Source organism: Engystomops pustulosus, chromosome 7 (genome assembly GCF_040894005.1).
Source record: "Engystomops pustulosus chromosome 7, aEngPut4.maternal, whole genome shotgun sequence".
NCBI classification, from domain to species: Eukaryota; Metazoa; Chordata; class Amphibia; order Anura; family Leptodactylidae; genus Engystomops; species Engystomops pustulosus.
Genome location: NC_092417.1, coordinates 41,215,841 through 41,238,450, shown reverse-complemented (window position 1 = coordinate 41,238,450; position 22,610 = coordinate 41,215,841). Strand labels below are relative to the sequence as shown.

Below are 22,610 nucleotides of genomic sequence, written 5' to 3'. Positions count from 1 at the left end.
TATAACAGACATTTGTAGATCTCTGTGGTTTTAGCTGTGATAGATTGTTGCCTACTTAGAAGACTTAAATAAAATCTACCATCAGAATCACTGACCCATACATGCGTGGATTAATCAAGACAGAGCAGAGCCCAAACTGGCTGTAATGACGCCCCCAGAGCCCCTAAGGCTCATTTGAATATTTTTATAAGCTATTTTTTTTAGCAAATGGCAGGGATTCAAGAATATAACACCAACAGCTCTGGATTGCAGGAGATGAGACTCATATGTAAGGGTAAGTGGGTTATCGTCAGTGATTCTGACGGTAGGTTTATTTTAAAGGCAATCTACCACCAGGATGATGGATTGTAAACCAAACACATTTACATACTGGTTTGTGCCCCCTCTGGCAGCATCTTGATCTTCCTTGATCTTCTTTAAGCTTCCTATGCCCTTTTTTGTAACCAAAAAAGGTTAACAGCCCGGTGGACTCCATGCTCCATTAACACTTATGATGCTTGGAGCCCCCTCAGGCCATTTGCATAATTTAATTTTGAAAAAAATGAGTCATGAAAAGCTACAAGAAGAGCAGATTCTCCAGGGGGGGGGCATACACCAGTATGACAGTGTGCTTGGTTTACAATCCTTCATCCTGGTGGTAGATGTTTTGTTTCCTATCATCCTCAAATTGTGAGCAAGTATATTCTACTAATATCTTAGTATCTCAGATTTTAATAGATTTGTAATAAATATTATTGAATTCAATAAAATATTGTTATTACTGCAACTGGCCATAGCCTGGACTGGAGCGTAAGCACACAGTAGCTGCTAGGAATTTTGTCTGCATTTCATTTCCCTGGTATAGTATGAACAGACAGTACACGACATAGTTGAAATGGCTCATCTGAGTTGTAGAGGATCAAGTAGGTAAAACATCTGAGACCATTATATGTCTTAAAATGGTTTAGCACTATAACTTACCAGTAGTGGCTACCAGATTTGCAAATACTTCCTTATACCTTACTGATGATATACCCTATATGTGCAACAGTTATAATTCAATTCAAAGTTGGCATTTACATTTTATGTAGAACTCTGTATATTATATTCACTGTCTCCTCTTAAAGGGGTATTCCGGGAATATGAACGTCTGACACAAAAACCCTTGATGATATAAATAAATGAATACAACAATACTCAATGTCATTAGTCACAAAACGGAGCTAAAATAATATGATTTTATGATTTACTAAATTTATGGCCTCTCTAAAGTAGGTGGAGTTATCACTAAGATGGCCGCCACTGGAAACTACAAGTTCCATGATCCTTTAGTTCTCAGTAACTCCTCCTACCTCTTATGCTCTGCTCCCAGTGATGATGTAACAGGTTTTCTTGCTCTGTTACCATAGTGATGATGTGTAGCTGCCATCACCACAACACTGATCACATAGTGGTGATCACATGACCCTGCCCAGGCAGGTAAAGGACATGTGATATGGACATGTGACCAGCGGCCATCTTCTTTTCTGCGACGGACTGCGCGGAGGAAATTAACGGACTGATTAAAGGGCCAGTAGCATTTTAATTCTTCATTACAGTCTATGTCACCAGCATTTTCTGCTAAGGGGAGCAAAATTTTAAATAACAACTAATTACACATTAGCTTATATTTTGAGTGCCCACTTGTATATGAATTATGCTGATTCCTGGAATACCCCTTTAAACTGACAACATTCAGAAACACCATGCTAATTTCCAGGGTCGGCTCCAGGTTTCAGTAGACCCCTAGGAGACAGAGACTCATTGGGCCCCTCACATTACTGTATTAAAAATTACGAAACTAAAAAACATTCTATATACATCCCCCTCATGGTTATTTTATATAAGCTCCCATCACACCCTATGGATTAACTATATACAGTGCCCTCGGCCCTGCAAATATTCACCCAGTGGGTAATGATTCTCTTTTTATCAGGTAAGGTCTATACCATCTTCTACTTGTATAGAGCTGCTTGGCCCAATCACTGTATGGCTACCATTTGTCTTGTCAATGTTGCACATTGGGGGTCATTTACTAAGGGCCCGAATCGCAATTTTTCGACGGGTTTACCGAATATTACCGCAGTTTTTCCCTGAATTTCCCTTAGTTTTTGGGGCACGCGATCGGATTGTGGTGCATCTGTGCCGGCATGCATGCAACGGTAATCGGGGGCGTGGCCGTCGGAGAACCCGAAGGATTAAAAAAAACAGCAGAATTTGAAAAAAAAAATGTGTCGTTTGACACGAGCTTACCTTCACCCAGGATAGGATAGTGAACTCCGGTGGACTTCAGCGCGGCAGCGACACCTAGTGGACATCGGGCGCACTACCTTAGTGAATCGCCGGAAGACCCAAATCCTTGACTGAGAACGCGCCGCTGGATTGTGACAGGACCGGGTAAGTAAATGTGCCCCAATAACTTTTAGCCAAGTGCTCTTGGAGTCTCCCAAAAATGTATACAGCTGGCACAGTGTCTAGCTGCCCATGTGATCCTGCACTGAGACATCATGGGATTGATGAAAATCCATCATACAAGATAGAGTCTGATCAGAACCTGTACTGTAAGGAAATGAGGGTCTTTTACACTGGACACTTGTAATTAGTACATTGCAATGGGGTAAGGGGTGTAAAATTGCTGGATTTCTTCTTTATGCCAGAGCAAATATTTTTTTCCTGTGTTTCTTAAGGCCAAATGATGAGCTTTTCCAATGAATTTGACCATATATTCATAAACATTACTGATGATTCTGAGTTCAGTTTACTTTTGGCGAGATAGAGACATTAATCTGTAGCTAGAGCAAAGACCTAGCTGTGGGAAATGTCACAGTAAACTATCACGTGATGAATAAATGACTTTCTGTAAATGTTATAATGTCCCATTGTTACAATATTTTATCAAAGCTGGAAATGGCGTTGATATATACAGTAATTTCTGGTGCCACCTTCATTTTGCTATAAGAGAGGACAAGTCCTGTATTGTATGGGAGAAAGAAGAAGGGGAAGCTGTAGTATACTCTCATAACAGTGTTAATATTGTTTATATCCAAGGAAGCCATTGTGAGACAAGGCGATTACTTGATCTGAGCATTGAAGACACCAAATCCAAGATAACAGTAATATGTATGTTTTTGTTCGCTTGTTTGAAAGCCGATTCAAGGATTTACTTCTTGGAGAATAATTCTAACAATATTTTAATAGTTTTTGGGAAATGTCGAGTCAGTCTGGTTTGAATGCTCACATAGTTTTATATACTTAAATGATTATCTGGACCTGCTAAAATTAAGGGGTTCGGCCAACAATAAATGTATGTGAATGGCCACTTTAAGGGAGTTCTTCATCCTTCTTCAGCTCTTCCTGGAAATCAGTCCCATTGAGGGAAACATCCATGCCTATAGAGTATGGTAAGTGCTTGTGTTACTGATCAGAAATGGTTCTGGTAGACCAGGGGCATCCATTTACCTTTAATAGGTGTCAGCGGACACCCCTGGGCACGTACACATTTCATAGTGTCTGATTATTGTAGTCTGGGTCTATAGTAAAGCTTCCAGAGAGCTTCACCACAGGGGTCCGTCTTTAACTAGGGGTCGTCCGTAAGTCAGGTGTCTTTACGTAGGGGACCACCTGTAAATCAAGAATTATAACACTTATTGGATCCAACACATTCTTTCCCCGAGAGATTTCGGTGGTCTCTTTGCATGTACAAAAGTGATCTGATCCAGTCCAAAATCTATGGATTTGACAAACATCTGTATTTGAGCCCCCCCCCTCACCAAACAATAAAATATCCTACTCATGAACCCCAACCAATGAAAACTTCATGTCTTTATGGCAACATGGAGCGGCAACTATAAGATCTGACAAAACATCTGCACCTAACAAAGAGAGGCCTGATGAAGTGGTGTATAGAGAACACATGTTGAAGACCCTATCCCAATATCTTGTTTAGTCAGCCATCAGGTCTAGGGATAGACATCGTAAATATACCCTTCTTTTTTTACTTTTTTTCATGAAACTGTCATAAAGATTGGTTATATAACTATTAATGTTTAGTCTTCTCCTGATCCATGCACCTGAAGGAAATCTACCATAAAAATCAAGCATGGATAAGCCAGGGACACTTACCCTTAGATCCAGGCACAGCAATTGTGGTTATCTTCTAATATTTGTTATCCATGGCAAAAGGATGCATAGAGGCGCAGGCAAGAAGCAATGTAGCGGAGGGAGGTGGGAGGGGATTTTTTTAATTCAAAATCGAGGAGGAGGGGCAGTTTGTGGAGGGGGCACTTACTTTGAGCAAGGATGACCACGCCCAGGGGACGACCGGGCAGGGAGCCAGGTAAAGTTTTACAAAAGTTATTGTTTGAAAGAAAAAGGCAGAAATCTGCCAAAAACTTTTTTCGGATATGCTCAGTATTGACTGTGGGGACATTGGAGAACCGAAAATCAGTGTTCTGGGGACAGGTTCCCTTTAATATCTGGCGACTGGAACAGATATACTTTGTATTATTATCAATCTTTTGCCTCTAATCTATACTCAATTTTATCTGATATGTTAATTTTCAGATGGGATTTAATGAAGCATTATATTCAAGAAACCAAAATTTTTTGTCGAATTATTAAAGAATCTATATAGGGATATTGGATTTATATTTTGCCTATCCACTAGCAAAGGTCAAGATGGCATGAAAAGGAACCATCATGGATGCATTATGTATTCTGACATTTTAAATAATGGAATCAGCATTCCCAGAAAACACCCCAGTTGCCAAAAAAAACAGCATGCAAATGTCCTAATTACCATTCTGAGTCATATTTGCTTGTTGGGTGAGCATTTATCAACAGTCTTTTCATCTACACAAGGGTGATAAGAACAATGCGAACCAATTTAGTGTGTGAGTAGGTCACAGCGAGTTCACGGAGAGAGTGTTTATTTATGGGCACTATGATTAAAGTACAAAACAGGAAATATAGTTTTTCCAAGCAAAAAAATGTAAAAATTAAAAAATTTACTTTGGCTGCAAATGCAAGAATTCTTAGAGAAACATAGCCAAAATACTCTACTGATCTCATGTATCGTGCAACAGTCACGGATCGAGAGAGGTTGGTAAATAGTCTAATAGTTGTCTCAAAGAAAATAATTGTGGTATGGAAGATTTTTGGTCCAATTAAAAAGATAGAATCACTTCCTAGATCGATGTGTTTGATTGGCAAAAATAGTACTGCATATTCATTTGGTGAATACTTTATTTGCCCATTGCCTGGGTAAACATCAGCCATTGGGCAACTTTGAGTGGACAGGGTGTAGAAGTAAGATGGCAGACAATCGTATATACAATACAGTAGTGTATACTTCTCAGTATTAACCATTACAGTCATACCTGTCCAATGACAGCTGGTGAAGAGGTAACAGACTTTCACAGAAAGGTCATTGGTGTGATGATACAAATTGCAAAACACAGTGGGGCTCAGTGTCGCCGGGCACCGGCTTGCATGCAACGGAAATCGGGGGCGTGGCCATCGGAAAACCCGATGGATTCAGAAAAAACGCGGTATTTAAAAAAAAAATTGTGTCGCAAGATCAGCACTTACATGCACCGAGGAGAAGAAGGTGAACTCCGGCGGACCTCGGCGCAGCAGCGACACCTGGTGGACATTGGGCGCACGGACCTTAGTGAATCCCGGCAGACAATGATGTTGTATCTTCAATTGGCTTGATCAATCATTTCTTGTTAAATTTCTCCTAGTCAATAATTATTTTTGGTGAAATCATCCATTCTGATTAATTTTTAGGCTTAGATGGAAGGCCACCTTAAATTTCAAGAAGTAAAAGAAAAGGTCAAGCTAAAAATTTATCTAAATCACTAAAGTATTAATTATAAGAGAAAGCATAGCCAAACAGCGAAAACAGTGAAAAATCTGAAAATGGTCAATACTGTAGTCCTAAGAAATAGTGATGGGTTCGTACCGAACATTGCGGATTTGGATCCGCAGAACATGAACCTGGATTTCAGTCAGTTTTCCTTGTTCAGTTTACCCCCTCCACCACCTGCAGGTGTTAATAATAATTAATTCCTTTATATGAAGCGCTGCACAGAACTTGCCAAACCGGTTCCTGTCCCCAATGGGGCTCACAATCTAATCAACCTACCAGAATGTTTTGGAGTGTGGGAAGAAACCTAAGGACACCAACGCAAACACAGAGAGAACATACAAACTCTTTGAAGAAGTTGACCCTGGGACTTGAACCCAGGTCCCCAGCGCTGCAAGGCTGTAATGCTAACCACTAAGCTACCATGCTGCCCTCAATCCTTTACATGCTGCAGGTCCTTGCACCGATTGTGGGTGTTTAGGTCCAGGCTTGGCCAAACCCATCAGACCCAAATATTGATGGGGCCTCTCATCAGCAATAAGAAACTAACCAAACACAATCATGGTTGGGCAACAACGCTCTGAGATTCTGATATCTGTTTAATAAAAACAAGGAAACTTGTTGGCTAACTCAAGCTTTTAGAAAACCAAAATGATACCTATTTACATACAACTGATACATACACTGTACCTGTGTGCTGTCATCTACCCAGATCAGATTTTTGTACAGTACTGTACATGAGTTGGATCAGAACCAGGTCACATTCACTAGTTGTATATGTAAAACAACATAGCCACAGAGGTGCTCCTCCATATGCTATGGGTTTTGTCTAATGTAAGCTAGTCCTGCTGGTAGATTTCAGGGTTAGGTACAGATGTATAATTTGGTTGGGTACCCTAAGATTTAACTTACTATCATCATAAATACAAGTTTTAGTATTTTATATGAAGATTTCTTCTCTCATACATCACCCATACGTGCAAATTTGATTGCATTGGTAATACGTATAAAATAGAATATGTGTATAATTGTAGACCCTAAATCTGAAAAGTTTGTTACATTTCAACTATATATTTCTGTTCTCATCTGCTGCTTATATTGAACAAGATCTGGTTCTATATTCTTTCTATAACTCAGTACATATTTTGTGTTTTATTTAATAGTTTTTAATAAGTGACCGGGACAGGGATCCACAGTGCAATCCTCACTGCTCCAGAACACAGTCCAAGCCGGTTTGTGCGTCAGATGGTCGAACCTACGAGTCTATGTGTGACTACCAAAGAGCCAAATGCAAGGATTCTGGCCTCAGTGTTGTGCATCGAGGGAGGTGCAAAGGTAACAAGGGGAGTCTATCCATTTTAAGTTTTCTCTTCAAATATTGCAATAATCTTATCCTGAATCTCAGTTTGCATCATTATTTTTAGGAGATGTCTCTTGTAACGTAAAGGCTTGTAGAAGCGCATTGCTTTATCAAATTATCCCAAAATTCATTAAAATTCACAGTTGAATCTGAAAGTCGAGAGGCAGTAATGATTTTATTCTTCTCAGTCTTCTCAGTATATACATATGCTCATATATCATGGCGAGACCTCTCCAGTCAGTGACAAGTCACCAGGGGCAGGTATAAATTCCCCAAAAATGTTTTTAACAGTTTGCAGACACTCATTCTTGGCATCAGTATTGTAATAAAATTATCGCTAATAGAAAAAATGTCTTCTACTGACTATAACCACAATGAGAATGAAGTGAGTTAGAATTCTAAATAATCAAATATCTTAAAGTTCATAGCAGGCTGGACCCAAAAGTACAACTTTATGTTAAAAAAAAACCTAATTTTAGGTTGATGGTTTGTTCATGTAATTGTTAAAGTTAAAGAGAACCTGTCCCTGGGAATGTTATTTTCAACCGGTTGACAGGTTCCAATAGCTGATGCAATGCTGATTTTAGTATTAGTCAGTATTTTGAATCATTTCAGTAGTACAAAGTTTAATTCCTATTACCTGGCTCCCTGCCAGCAGGGTATGGTGAGTCCTGCACACTCATCCAGCACCCTCCCCTTCTCCACTTCACTTCCTGTCATGTGTATTGCCGTGGAGGAGAGGGAGAAGGTATGAGAATACACAGTCATACACAGGCTTCAGCTGCCCCCACCCCAGGTACTCACCACATCCTGCTGGCAGGGAGCCAGGTAATGTCCAATAAACTATTATAATCTACTGAAATGATTTAGAATGCTGACAAAGGCATTTTTAAAACCAGCATAGCACAGTCTAAAAATCACATTCTTGGTGATAGGTTCACCTGGAAAATCTCCAGCAAAACAATATTTCGAAAAAATAAATGGATGATGGTGTTTTAGCTGACTAATAGGAGATCTTTCTCGATTTGGTAGCATCTAATGAAGTACAAAAATGTGTGTGTGGACAGTGGTAAGGTGGGAGAGATGAAATTTATGATGTCAGAATAATGACTAGTTCTTGTTTCCAAGATGCTGGGCAAAGCAAGTGTCGGCTAGAGAGAGCACAGGCCCTGGAACAAGCGAAGAAGCCACAGGAGGCAGTCTTCATCCCAGAGTGCAATGAGGATGGCTCTTTCACTCAAGTGAGTAAATTAGGTTTAAATGAATATTTTATGTATTACAATACTCTGTACAGATTGAAATCATTTTATTCATCAATTTATTTAACCCATTGTGAGTAACAGTAAGATACAGTAATCAAATATCATCTTACGCATTTGAGACCATAGAGGTCTACACCCAACAATGCTGAGATAGAAGTTGCAGAGAGGAAAGCTGATGGAAAAAACTCATAGATCTAAGATCACATCTACGTTTGGCAGGGTCTAACCTCTCTTCCGTTACGCAAATAATGGGAAAAAAAGCTGGGAGGCAAAATTCCCTACATTACAGTTGACTGGGAACGGAGGATGAACAAACACTTTCAGTTCACCTTCCGTTCTTCGGTTACTTTATACTCTCCATTTTAGGAAACAGTTGACGCAGGTGTGAACTGGGCATTACAATCCGGTAACCCTCTCCAAGACATATGTTGAGGTCAATTCAAAGCAAGGTATAGCGTTTATCACATAAGTCAAGCTCTCCGAACCTCCGCGTGTTTGTCATCATACACCAAACTTCTAGAGAGATAGTGAATTACAGGCAGTCCCCAGGTTATGTACAAGGTTCTTTAGGTTTGTTCTTAAGTTGAATTTTTGTAAGTCGGAACTGTATATTTTATAATTGTAACCCCAGACAAGTGTTTATTGGTCTCTGTGACAATTGGATTTTAGAAATGTTGGGTTGTCATAAGAACCAGGATTAACAATAAAGCTTAAAGGGGTATTCCGGGAATATGAACGTCTGACACAAAAACCCATGATGATATAAATAAATGAATACAACAATGCTCAATTTCATTAGTCACAAAACGGAGCTTAAATAATTTGATTTTATGATTTACAAAATTTATGGCCTCTCTAAAGTAGGTGGAGTTATCACTAAGATGGCTGCCACTGGAAACTACAAGTTCCATGATCCTTTAGTTCTCAGTAACTCCTCCTCCCTCTTATGCTCTGCTCCCAGTGATGATGTAACAGGTTTTCTTGCTTTGTTACCATAGTAATGATGTGTAACTGCCATCACCACAACACTGACCATACTGGATGCACGGCAACCAACCGACTACAGCCTAACATAGTGGTGGTCACATGACCCTGCCCAGGCAGGTACAGGACATGTGATGTGGACATGTGACCAGCAGCCATCTTCTGTCCTGCAACGGACCGTGCAGAGGAAATTAATGGACTGATTAAAGGGCCAGTAGCATTTTAATTCTTCATCACTGTGTATGTCATCAGCATTTTCTGCTAAGGGGAGCAAAATTTTAATTTAACTAATTACACATTAGCTTATATTTTGAGTGCCCACTTGTATATGAATTATGCTGATTCCTGGAATACCCCTTGGTAATAAAGGCTAAAATAGTCCTATATTTTTGAGCCCTTTGGCTTTGAGCTAGCAACATAAACTAAAGATTCCTAAGCAACATATAATACTGATTCCAGATTTTTGTTGTCTGGATATTTCATCATTTATGGATAATCTGATAAGATTGACGCTCTGGATTTCAATGCTAATAATTACTTTAATATAAGATTACAAATCAACCTCTACCTTGACCTGTGACCTTGGCTACTAAAGTTGGTTCACAATTTTTCAAGCAAGGCCAAATATTTCAGCTGACAACAAAAGAAAAATGACCATACATCAAACAATTTACAGATCGGACTCTGGTTGGTGTCCATCAAACAGTTACCAGAAAATTGTCTCCTAAATCAACCTTTAGGTTTTCAACAATCTATACCGTATGGTCAGCAGAATCCATTCACAATGGGGTTATTAGTCATTCGGCTCTACCTCTCTTCGAGCTTTGTAATAAATGTTTTTTACAGTGAAATGTTACAGTCTTTGTTTCCACTAGATCAATAATTCCCATATATGGACATTGTAAATTAAAATGATAGCCTAGATTAGATGTATTATATGTTATGTAGCCAGAGATTAGATAATGGTTTGGCTTGTAGACTACTCCAATCACCACTGCTAAGGTAGGGGTCAATTGTAAGCTCAAGTTTCTTTGAAAGTTGTTAGAAGACCCGGCCTGTTGCCTCCACTCTTACTCCCTACTGGTGGCTAATTTGGCAGTCTTTCTATTGTCAGAGCCGCATAATTCAGATGAATGATACTTCTGTCCTGGACATATTGTTCCGAACGAGGCCATCAATCATGTTTTTGGCAAAAGTAAGACTGCAGCACGACTGTAAAAATCTGAAGGCATTTATAAAACTATGAATTTAATGTACTGGGAACAGCAATCTAATCTTGTGTAACATTATTCAATCATAGAAAAGGAGTTTCAGCATTTCACCTAAAAGAACCGAAAATGGGGGAAGTTGTCTACTTGGTTACAAGACATTTACTATGCTTTTTATGTATCTCTTGTTTTTGGTGAGGTAACATGGGGCGTAACAGTGGTAGCAGCCATAGCACATGCTATGGGGCCCACATTGTCAGGGGGCCCTGGTTACCAACCATATTTGTATACAGATATGTACATATTCTGAGGGGTAGAGGGCTCATTCAGAAGTCTGCAATGGTGCCCGGCCTCTCCTAGTAACTCCCCTGGTAGTGTTGCATGCCTCCCAAGGGTTTGTAGGTTTAGAATAGCAGGGTATACACAGTGTTATCCACTGGAGCACAGATCAGCTCCAAATTAAGTACCAGCATCTACTCCATTGTCTTAAAACCCCTTAACACAATCTGAAGATTACTGTATCACAATGTTGTTACACCCCCTTGGGCCAATAGTGAAAAATATGTTCGATCTAGACAACTCCTTTTAGGGTGCATGATGAGAGCTCAGGAGCAGAAACATAAAAAAACTAACCACTCCTCTCCCAAAAACAAACACAAAAATAATCAAAAAAAGAGGTACGCATGTTATGTATTTGTATAGATTATGGGTCAAAATAGAAAGAATAAATTCTGATCTAAAGAATAAAGGGAATGCTGGGGGTAAAAACATTGAATGGAAATCGGCCGGGTCATGAAGTGGTTCAACCGTATTGATGTCCTGGCTGTTTTCTTCCTAGTTGAATCCTATATCTGCCCAAAGCAATTGGTGCACATCTCAGATGTTGTATACGTTCTGAGTGCAGGCCAGGAAAGTTCCCCTTGTACACGCTGAGCATGTACACAGACATATACTGGCATCGTTTTGGCAGCAAGCACCATCATGCTCCTCCAGCAGGGAGTGTCCAGGTCAAGTCTCCATTGACCGTACACTCAGGGAGGATTGAACCGCCCAATGCATCTTTACCATGGAGGAGTAAAACATGATTTAAACACAGCTTTATACAGTGACATAGTTTAGGCCTCGTATAGGGAAATTAGCCCACTGGATATGGTCTCCCCCTGCTAAATAATTTTTGCCAGGGTTCTCTATTCTTGTATAGGTCGCTTGTTAGATTGTTTGATCAATCTATCTATTAAGATTTGTATTCTCGTTGAAGTTAAATATGATTTAACAAATTGGATTTGGGTCACTGCTCTGTAAATCAAGTAGGACAATCATATTTTCTGGCTCGACAGAGAGAGACATATAAAATCAAGGCTATATTAAAAGGGTTATGTTCAAATACCAATCCCTGTCCAGATAGCTTATGGGAGATTTTTGAGCGAAATGGGAAAGGCATTTTTTTTATATTCATCAATAAACAGACTAACTGAGCACAATGAGGGCATTTTTGAAGTAATATTTAATGTTATTTTCCAAAAACATATTTGCCCAACTGCCATCTCAGGAACCATTTTGGGGCAATTGTGCGGCCAGATCACAGCCCGATAGAGGTCTGCTTCACCTGATTACCCCCTCCCTTCTCCAGCTAGCCATGTACCCCAGCTTGGGATATGGTCCGGTGGAGCATACACAATGTGCATAGAACCTAAGGTATATGGGCAATTTCAGATTTAAAAGGGCAGGCATCCAACTCCGTTTTTTAGACTCTCCAAGCACCTCTTTAGGTGCATATCAAATATATTATTTTGGCCTTAACAGCTTGATAAATTTGGTATTAAATTGGGTGTAAACTCTCTTAAATCAATCAGTCAATCACTGCAATACGCCACCATGTTGGGGAAGATACTCCCAGTTTTCATCATAAGGGGTGATGCTCCCCTCTTCCCCAAAATGGTGGATTTAAATACTGCTACTGGCTTTACCGGGTTAACATCCACAGTTGGTGCTAGCACTAATCACAGGTGTTACTAGTAGGGATTCCGGTATCCAAAAATACAGAAACCTTAACTGCACTAATATATCCACCAAGTCTATAATCTGTCTCAAAATACATATTTTAAATAAAATACAACCATTTGCTATTCTCTGTGTAGGACAACATCCCAACAAATGCCTTTTAATACCTTCTGTCACGACTGGCCCCATCCGAAATTTGTCATTATCCTTAATGAAAGCAGACTATAGTTTTTAGCTTCTTCTAGTCAGTGATTCTTAAAGGGCTTTGCTCCAACCCTATCCACATTCTACTCATAGTCATGAAGGTGTAATACTTGGAAGCCACATGTACAAAGTCTGTGTTATCCACATTCCAAAAGTTCTCTACATGTTAGATGGAGGATTCCAAGATGCCTGGGTCTGGTGTTTCTATAAACACAGTTGGGGGTTTACCATGAAGCTGCTCGGAGGTTTTTTTTCTAACTAAACAAAATCAAAATTGCAAGGCATGAAGCGATTACCACAGTTTACCTTATGCATTGCTTGCTCTCATTGTCCTGTAACCCACCATAATCACTACACAAGGCTTCTCTGTTAAATCAGTGGTTTTGTGTTGGCAGGTGGAAGATACTAGGACTTTGGTTATTTTTATTCTTTCTTCTTGAAAGCTTTGTTGGTAAGAAATGTAAGTCTTTGGAAAGGTAATGTACCATTGCTGATTTTCCCTAGTTATATTATATAACTGACCATTATTTAAAAGGTCCACCTCAGTTATTTCCAAAGTGGGGGTCAGGAAAAGAACAGTTATTAGACCATAGAAATTTGGAACACATAAAAGTATAAAGCAAATACACATGGCAGGTAGAAGAGGGAGGTAAGGGATGAATTCAGACCCAGTAGCTGTGTGGTTTAAAGTCACCTCTTACACATAATTAGACACAGGAACCATATATACCATATGGTGCTAATATTTCCATGTCTTTTACCTGCCATGTTCTGTTAATAACATAAGCATAATGTCAATGCAGAGAATGAGGGCAGGCCATGGATAACAAACATAAGAATATTACCACAGTCACAGTGACTGGATCTATGTGTAAGTGTCCCTGGTTTATCATGATGGATTTTGATGGTGGATCAGGGGTAGTTCTGAGGACACGCCCTGGGTGCACCAACTGCACCAACTGGGAATTGCTCAATGACATTTTAATAGACAGAAATAATAAAAGTATTTTTGAACTCATAGTGCATTTCTATACAACATGCTGTCAGCAGAATATATTGTTTGGGGAGGTAGTAGACTCCCTTTACATTTCTTCAAAATTGGAAACAATCCTTATATACATTTATACCACCCAAAAATAACATATTAATTATTTAAAAACATTCTGTACAGTAGTAGTCACTTTTTAACCTTGGATCTCAGCAATACTAGCCCCGATCACTGCCCCCCACCAAAAGAAAAAACTAATGCTCCATCACTCTCCCACCAACCCCACCCCCAACTACCGTCTCTAAACATCCCTAATTCCTAGAAGAACCTTTTCTTCCAGTGTAAAGAAAATATAAATACTTTTTTTGATTAGAGGAGTAAGATTTGGATTCCCACATTGAAAATGTCCTTATAACTTTTAGCAGCCTGATTGAGTTGCAACAGTGTCTGAATGTCTCAAGATCATCACACTGTCAAAACTTCTTCTATTTATAGAGGTGGTCACTCTTGCTGATGATCAATTGATCAAGGCAATTTATTAAGCAGCACCTAGCCTAAACTTACTGTCTTAATTCCTATGGAGTATCAAGTACGTAGCTAATTTTTCTCACACTGGGGGAATTTATTAAAACTGGTGTTTTCAATGCCAGTCTCTGGCCTCTTAGCGAGTATGGGCAAAAACACCGCCAGTTCTGACCTGTAGACCAGGTCTGAGTTTTTTGCTATAGATGATTTTCCAGGAAACACTATCGTAAATTTGTTGGGTTGGCATTCTACTGCCATCCACCAACTCCCTGGGACACCCAAAGTGGCATGCAGGTCGGAGCCGCCAGAAAGCTGAAGGGAGGATTCATTTGCCTTTCGCTCCCACTATTTCTGTATTTGGCCTGTTCTTTATTACGGTAGTTAAATAATAATATGTTATAACTTATATGTGATCCATGGGTCGTATTCTTCTCATGACTACCTTGGATATTATGCCTTTTACATCAAGAGAGGAATCCAGAAACTTATTTTGTCGATTATGCCAGAAAACAACCATTTTTTTAAACCAGGTTTTTATTTTAAGCCACAATTTTTAGAAATATTTGGGGATTTACTAAATAAATGATTCCATGTTAATATATATTTAATCAAATAAAGTTCTAAATCCTTCAGTATTCACTCTGGCTATTAGGCAAATTATATTGCTCCCCATAGGGTGCTTGCAGATTAATACCTCACCTCTAAATTAATACATTAGAAATATTAAAACGAGAAGCAGATTCCAGCTGATTGGCTGCTCCTTAGGTCTTACTAATCAAGACAACAACTTATTTTTGGACCACCCCAGGTGGTGAGACATTACAGTAGACTCTCTCCTATTAGTTCGGTAGCACATAAGAAAACATTAGGGTACTTGAGATGCCTTGGTAATTAATATGGTCTTGTGTCTGGTTAAGTCAAACATGTTGATGTTGGAGAGGACTATATTTATCATATACCCCCCTTCACGCCAATTATACATTCATTTTACGAAACCTTCCAGCATGTGTAACCCATCACGTACCATTCAACACCACAGGATTAAAACCACAGACAGACGTTTGGAAAGACTTGGTTTTCAGACAGAAGAACTAGCGTATGATATATAGGGAACCGCACGGTACTGTTTGCATAAGGCAACATTAGAGCAGCAAATCTTGCTGAGCTGGTGACAACGTGAATATTTCGTGTCCAGCTTGGTGATCTCTCGAAAAACAAACCTTATATTTTGAATGGGAGGTATCAATATTTATACGCCTCCGAGGAAAATCTGAGAATGCTTCGACTTAGTTGAGCCTTTGCTGCAAAGCTCCAGAAGCGATTAAATCGTAATTCATATTCACGGTGATATTTATTATATCATTAACAGAAAATAATATAATTTACCAAAAAGCATTTTAAGGTAGACCACAGCGTGATCTTAAAAGAGCTGCTACCATCAATATATTCCACTCGAGAACAGGCTCGGCTTGCAATAACATTCGGTATCGTGTGCTCAGCTGCTACATTATATCATTATTTTTGCCTTAGCGTTTGTTAGTGTTAGATGATTATATTATTATAGGTATTTGGTAAAGGATAAAATGTTATTTTTAAGACGTAGAAATAAAATTTATACTGGCTACTACAGAGGTGCTTGGCCACCCAGATTGTAATTTCTAGTAGAATTAAAGGGGATATTTCAGACACCCAACAATGAGTAGACTCTATTACCATTACAGTGCGATTACTATATTTACGGTAAATATCCAAGGAATTTGAAATGTTATCTGAGGACAGTCAGTTTTGTGGTAGGCCCCAATATCATCAGGATATTTGTAACACACTGCAGAATATGTTGGTGTGATAGAACTCTATAGAAGTACCTTATACAGTGACTCCCTTGGTCCTGATGAGAGTAATGTTTTTGGCTGGCATTAGTACATTCGGTAAAGAAGCCTCTTTTCAGGAAGATCTAGTGACTGTTGGAAGGAAAGAGTACAATTCTGGTGGTTTTGCGCCAAAAACACTGTCTAAAATGCCTTGCACCATAGTTATCAAGGCTTTTAGACTGTGTTTTGGAAGTTTTCTGACTTGTCCGATTAAGGGTGCATGACCTTCGGGACATGCGTGTAGCCTCGTGAGAAAGGGGCGTGGCTTGTGGAAAATCGTCCGTGTCCCCAAAATTGTGACGCACTGTTTAGACCAACTAAAAGTAGGTCTAAAGTAGGAACTAACAGTCTTATCCTGCACCAGAATCCATCATCACAGTGATAAATCTTGCACAGCAAAAAATAAGTGTTTTCCAGCTAGAGATTTTCAGAACCGAGACACAATGTTAAATCCCCAATAGTAGATCCATACAATACTCTCCAATTGTCTAATAGGTGCCGTTGATACTATTAGAGAATGGGAGCCATGTACCCCCAGTAGCTCCATTCCTTTTGAGCAAAAGCAAACTACAACTGCAAGAGGATGTATTGCCTGACTTCATAGGTGATTGATACATTTATTCTATATAAATCTATTTCATATCCATTCCAAGTCCAGGGGTATTAGTGTTCTAGTGGTTGACAAGGAACCTATAATATTAAATGCTTGGGAAACCTGATCAATCTTAGTCTCAGTCCAGCACTTTTTCAGGACTAAAGGACCCCCAGGGAAATTAAAGGGCATATACCATCGGAATCAAACCACGGACACTTACTTATAGATCCAGGCACCGTGATCCGTGTAATCTATGGCCTTCTTCCTTCTAAAATCAATTTTTAAAATCATGCTAATGAGCCACAAGGGTTCTGGGGGGTGTTAACAGAGCCTATCAGTGCTGTAGGCTGTTAGTATGCATTGTATGAGATAACATCAGGCAGATGGGGAAGTGCTGAGGGAGCAGGAGGGGGGGAGGGTGAAACATTGTAATAGTCTGTGTGAAACCTGTCTGAAAGGCAGAGCTCATCCGTGCTGCAGATTCACAGGCTGTTACACTGTCTCACCCTGCCATTCTGCTCCTGCACATTTGGAGCGGTATCTGCACAGCCTGTGAATCTGCAGCATAGAGGGGCTCAAGGAAGTGCCCCAGTAGCCTTTCAGACTCATTAGGATAATTTTAAAAGTTGCTTTCAGAAGGGAGGAGGCCATGGATAACAATTATAAGAATATTACCACAGTCGCGGGGCCTGGATCTATGAGTAATTACCCCTGGTTTATCATGATGGATTCTGATGGTAGATTTCCATGGATGTTGATGGTAGATGGTAGTATGGCTGTCTACATATGATCATTTTCACTTGTTCCACTAAAATTAATAACAGGATGATACTTGCTAATCCTGTAGGGGTTTTCTGTGCACCTAATTTACAGACAGATTTGCAATTGAAGATAACAACACTATCAATAAATCCACTACCGAGATAATATCACTTCTTAATTACACCTTCTACCTGCACAGAGCACGCCTAGAAAACTCTCTGAGTCAGCTCCAGACCATTGCTGTGTATCTGAAGTAAAGCCTATTCCTAAATGCTCCTTACTACAGATCAGGCAAGATGACAGCAAACAGTGATGCACAAAAACTATGTGAAAATACAATCAGAAAAATACTTGTGACAAATGCCCTTTAAAGGGAACTTTTCACCACATATTCACAACTACAGCTAGTGACAGGTTCCCATAGAGCCCTGTTAACTGACACTTTTCTTTAAGCTAAAATTGTTTCCCTCAAATCCCCATAAATCAACTTTTCTTATATTACCTGGCATTGGAGGGGGCGTGTCCTGCTGGCCAGCCCCTCCCATCTACTCTTCCCCATGTCCCATGCCTTTTCTAAGTAATCAGCACCTTAGGTCATGTGATCAGGGTGAAGTCATGTTCAAGGTCCTGTTACATCTGCAATGTCTACACCATGTATGTATCTGATCATATGAAATCACATTCCATGGAGGCATGGAGAAGTGTAGAAGGCAACGAAGGCATGTTCTGATTTCTTGTGATCAGATAGTTACATACATACATATTGGGGTAGACATTGCAGATGTAACAGGACCTAAGATGACATAAACCTGGCCACATGACTTTAAGTGGCCAATGATGTAACAGAGCTCTCTTTCAATCTTCCATTCAGCAGCATATCATAGCACTGAGACCTGTCAATCAGGAACCAGGAGGCAGGACAGTGCAGTAACCATTGATGGTGCAGTCACACGTTGCATTCACAACTGCATCACAATCAGTTTTGGAGGTGGTTTTAGGTGCAGTTTTTTTAATTTAACAGGTGAAAGAACAAAGTTAATTTGATTTTGAAGGGGAAACCTGTTCCACAAAGGTCATTAACTTGTTCAACAAATGTTTTTCACCTGTTAAATTAACAAAACCTCACCTAAAACCACCTGATTGTGATGCAGTTTTAACTGCGACATGTGACTGCATCCAAAATATGCAGGACATCATTGAACTCAGATCAGGTGAGTTACATAAAAGTTTACAAACTCTTTTTTTATAATATTGCAGCTATAGAAAGGAACCATTTAGGGATAAGGGTAATGCTTTTTAATCATAGTTTTCAATGAAGTATTTCATTTGGATGGGTTAATTTCAATGGCGGGTTCTCTTTAATTAATGTTAAAGGAGCTTAAAAGGGTGGAGCCCTGCACAGTAATAAAGTTAGTTAGGCTCCTTACAAGGTAATGTAATATTGTATAATCCCAATCTCTGTGTGGTCCATCAGTTATTGCCTATTATTATTCCTGTATTATGAGGTACGGTGTGTGGATTTGTATTATTCATTAGTACATGATCTAGGCAGGGCAGAATAGAATTTATACAGTTCTCTGGATTGTTCAGAACTCAACTACTATTACACAGAACATTCTTATAGAGGGAGGATCCAGGATCAAGAGAAAGAAATCATACCTTAAATTATATATCAAATGACTATTAAACAGCAAAGATATTAATATTAACTAATTCATTATTATTTTAAAACCCATATCTGTATGTTTTTTTTCCTATTTTCTTGTAAATGCTGAAATTTTTTTCCCTCACATCCCCATAAATCATCTTTTATCTTATATTACCTGGCATCCGAGGGGGGCGTGTTCTTCTCAGCCGGCCCCTCCCCATGCCTTATGCCTCCTTACTGGTTACAGTTCATGTCATGTGACAAGATTGACATCATCTCAGGTCCTTTAGCCTCTTAACAGTAGTAAACTGTACCCCATGTATGTATCTGACCACATAAAGTCACAGCAGCCTCCATGGACTAATACTCCTTTCCATCCTCCATGGACGCTGCTGTGATTTCATGTAATCATATTTATAGTGTACAGTTTGCTATTGTTACAAACCTAAAACACCTGTGATCATGTCACTCTGGTCACATGTCATGAATGTCACAAATGGCACCATGGAAGAAAATTGAAATGATATTTCCCATCTGTACAGAGAGCTTTATGTGTCTATAGTTAAATATTAGCAGACAGCCCCTACGTACAAAGCGGAAGAGCATTTATTTGAAGAAGACAGAGACAGAGGGAGAGACACAGATACCAGACATGAGTCACAAATGCTAATTTGCATATCAGAAAAATGTCTGTAATAAAGGTACAGTGTCCCACTGGTAGCTTATTTTATCAGCAGGCATTGTTACTCAGGGTCCATAACTGGTGACAGGTCCTCTTTAAGTTCTGTAGACTATAGTAAATATTAGTAATACACTATTTTACATTATGCTGCATATTTGCCACACTTCAGATTTGGGGCATTCATTATTGACTTTCCAACAGAAAACTGTGTTTTTTTTCTCCTTGCTGCGCCTGTTGCACCTTATTTATGAAGTGTCAGTGCCACATTATTGGTGCTTTTCCGACACTTTTTTTGTAAGCTTTTCACATGACACAAACAACGACCTGCTCCATAGCTTGCTGCCCACGCAGTCGGCTCACGAATGGGGCCATCGAAACTACGGCCATGAGTGTGAACCCATAGAACGATAAGGGGACATGTGCTCATTGTTGAATCAACAGCTAGAAAACGTCCAGAAAATACATTCTTGTGCATGGAGCCTTAGAGTGAAGAGTTTCCAAATATGACATTATCTTTCTCTTTCGGAGGAATTGGCTAGTGTGTGCATCAGATATAGAATCAATTGATTTTAAAGAGAACTATGAAATCCTTAAAGTTTTTACCTTCTGGCTTAAAGAATGTCCCATCGGAAAGGACCATCATCAAAGCTACCTTCATCAGCTGCCACCAAGACTTGTGATGATGGGGTAGACATACTAACATGACTCCTATTCATCTCCCTTTCATCTGATTGGCCAGTCCAGACATCTATTTCTGTGAAAAGTAAAATTTTCCTGTACATACAATGATATCATAATGATCCTGTCATAAGTCCTGTATATCGGGTTGTTGGTGTTTTGTAGGCCTAAATTCTTGTGACCAGTTCCCTTTAAGGGTACTAACCCTTCAATATTTTCCTGTGGTGGTGCTGCCGTAAAATTAACTTGTTGCCAAGACTTGACACAGAATACAGCTGATCATTGGGGGTCCCTGCATTCATACATCTTTCTCCATAATGCTATACATATGGGTAGGGAGCTATGTCAGAACTTAATACTACCTAATGCTCATCAGAATCATTCATTTCAATCACTGGAAGTTTTGAAGAAATAAAAAGTGAATAATATGTATATAGACTTTTGAGCAATGGACAAGAAGAAAACATGTAAGAAATGCTGTTAGTTTTGGCCACCGCACATGTGATTTTGGCATTGGCTAGAAATGAATGCCTTACTAGTGAGCCAGACCCAAAACAAACACTCGCTGCTGAGATTGTAATTGCCTGAAGATCACATCTTATGTAAAATATTCACAACCTCCATAAAGGACATCATAAAGTATCGACAAATTCTTTGCCACCTTGGGGAGACCAAACATTTTGCTGTCAAACCTATGGAATCCAGGAATTTGGTAGAAAAAAAGGTTTGGAGGCTATTTAATATGGAAGAAATATCACAGCATTTTTCGGGTGCAAGATTTTTCATGATTTGGGACTGCTATGTGACTAGCTGTAGCCCCCAGCATTGCCCTGGATAGTAAATAACTGCTCTTAGCTATAACAAAATAGAATATTTTATATGCATCTATCTCTCTCTCTGACTGTCTGTCTGTTTCTCTCTGACTGACTGTCTCTGATTGTCTCAGGCTTTGACTATCTCCGATTGTCTCTGTGACTGTTTCTGTCAATGAGTATCTCCGACTGTCTTTGTCTGTCTCTAACTGTCTCTATCTCTAACTGTCTCTGTTTCTGACTGTCTCAGACGATCTCTGTATGTGACTGTTTCTGACTGTTTTTCTCTTACTTTCTTTGACTGTCTCTGTGACTGTCTCTGACTTTTTCTGCCTCTGACCGTTAATGTCTATGACAGGCTCTGTCTCCTACTGTCCCTGTCTGTGTTTGCCCATCTCTGACAGTCTCTGACTGGTTTTCTCTGTCTGTCTCTGTCTCCGACTGACTGTGACTGTCTCTGACAGTCTTTGTCTCTGATTGTCACTTGTGGGGAACTTTAACAGAAGTGTCTGAGAGAAGAACTGTTTTAGTTGCCTATAGCAAACAATCAGAGCTTGAGTTTAATTTTCCCTGAGCTTTTTATAAAATTACAGCTGGACTCTGATTGGTTCCCTTGGGCAACTGCAACCGTTTTACCCCAGACATTTCTGATAAATCTCCCCCTATTTCACACATAAGCTCACACATTATACTCATTACTTATAGTAACCAATCAAAACTCAGAGCTCATATAAATGACCTGCGACCAAACAGAAACCAATCACGGCCTAGCTTCTAACTGCCACAGCACCAGCAGATAATGGCTACTGTATATCGTGGTTAATAAGTATATTTTATAAAAGCGAAGGGTGGAAATTTTGGCTCAAAATCTAGTCTATGACGTTCCCTGAGTCACAGAGAACTGCTGTGAAAAAATTGGTGATTGTTAATGCGATGGTGCAGACTCCTTTAGACATACATACATACATACACACATACACTCAGCTTTATATATGAGATGAACAATCACTTCTACACACTTTTGCCCCATAGCCTGTGTCTGAACAAAGGCATATCTTTATAATATTCCCATTTATAAAGCTGGATGAGAGCTTTACGTGTGGGGCAAATTGTAATTTCCCTAGTAGCAACATTCAATATTCC

The 22,610-nt window shown here is 39.4% G+C and overlaps 1 protein-coding gene and 1 long non-coding RNA gene across 6 annotated transcripts in view; one reads left to right on the top strand and one right to left on the bottom strand.

The window, feature by feature from the left end:
* The window catches only part of SMOC1 (SPARC related modular calcium binding 1), a 123,203-nt gene that overhangs the window by 47,399 nt on the left and 53,194 nt on the right, over positions 1–22,610 (top strand). For 3 of the 4 annotated variants that reach the window (XM_072115577.1, XM_072115578.1, XM_072115576.1), the window contains exons 2-3: positions 7,051–7,222; positions 8,376–8,488. In XM_072115577.1, the coding sequence (XP_071971678.1) occupies positions 7,051–7,222; positions 8,376–8,488 (285 nt within the window). Of the gene's footprint in view, positions 1–1,543; positions 1,955–7,050; positions 7,223–8,375; positions 8,489–22,610 lie in introns of those variants that run through there. The other variant, XM_072115579.1, reaches the window with a different exon arrangement.
* Positions 1–22,610, bottom strand: part of LOC140069651 (uncharacterized) — a 99,065-nt gene that overhangs the window by 49,005 nt on the left and 27,450 nt on the right. The gene's annotated exons all lie outside the window — the stretch shown is intronic.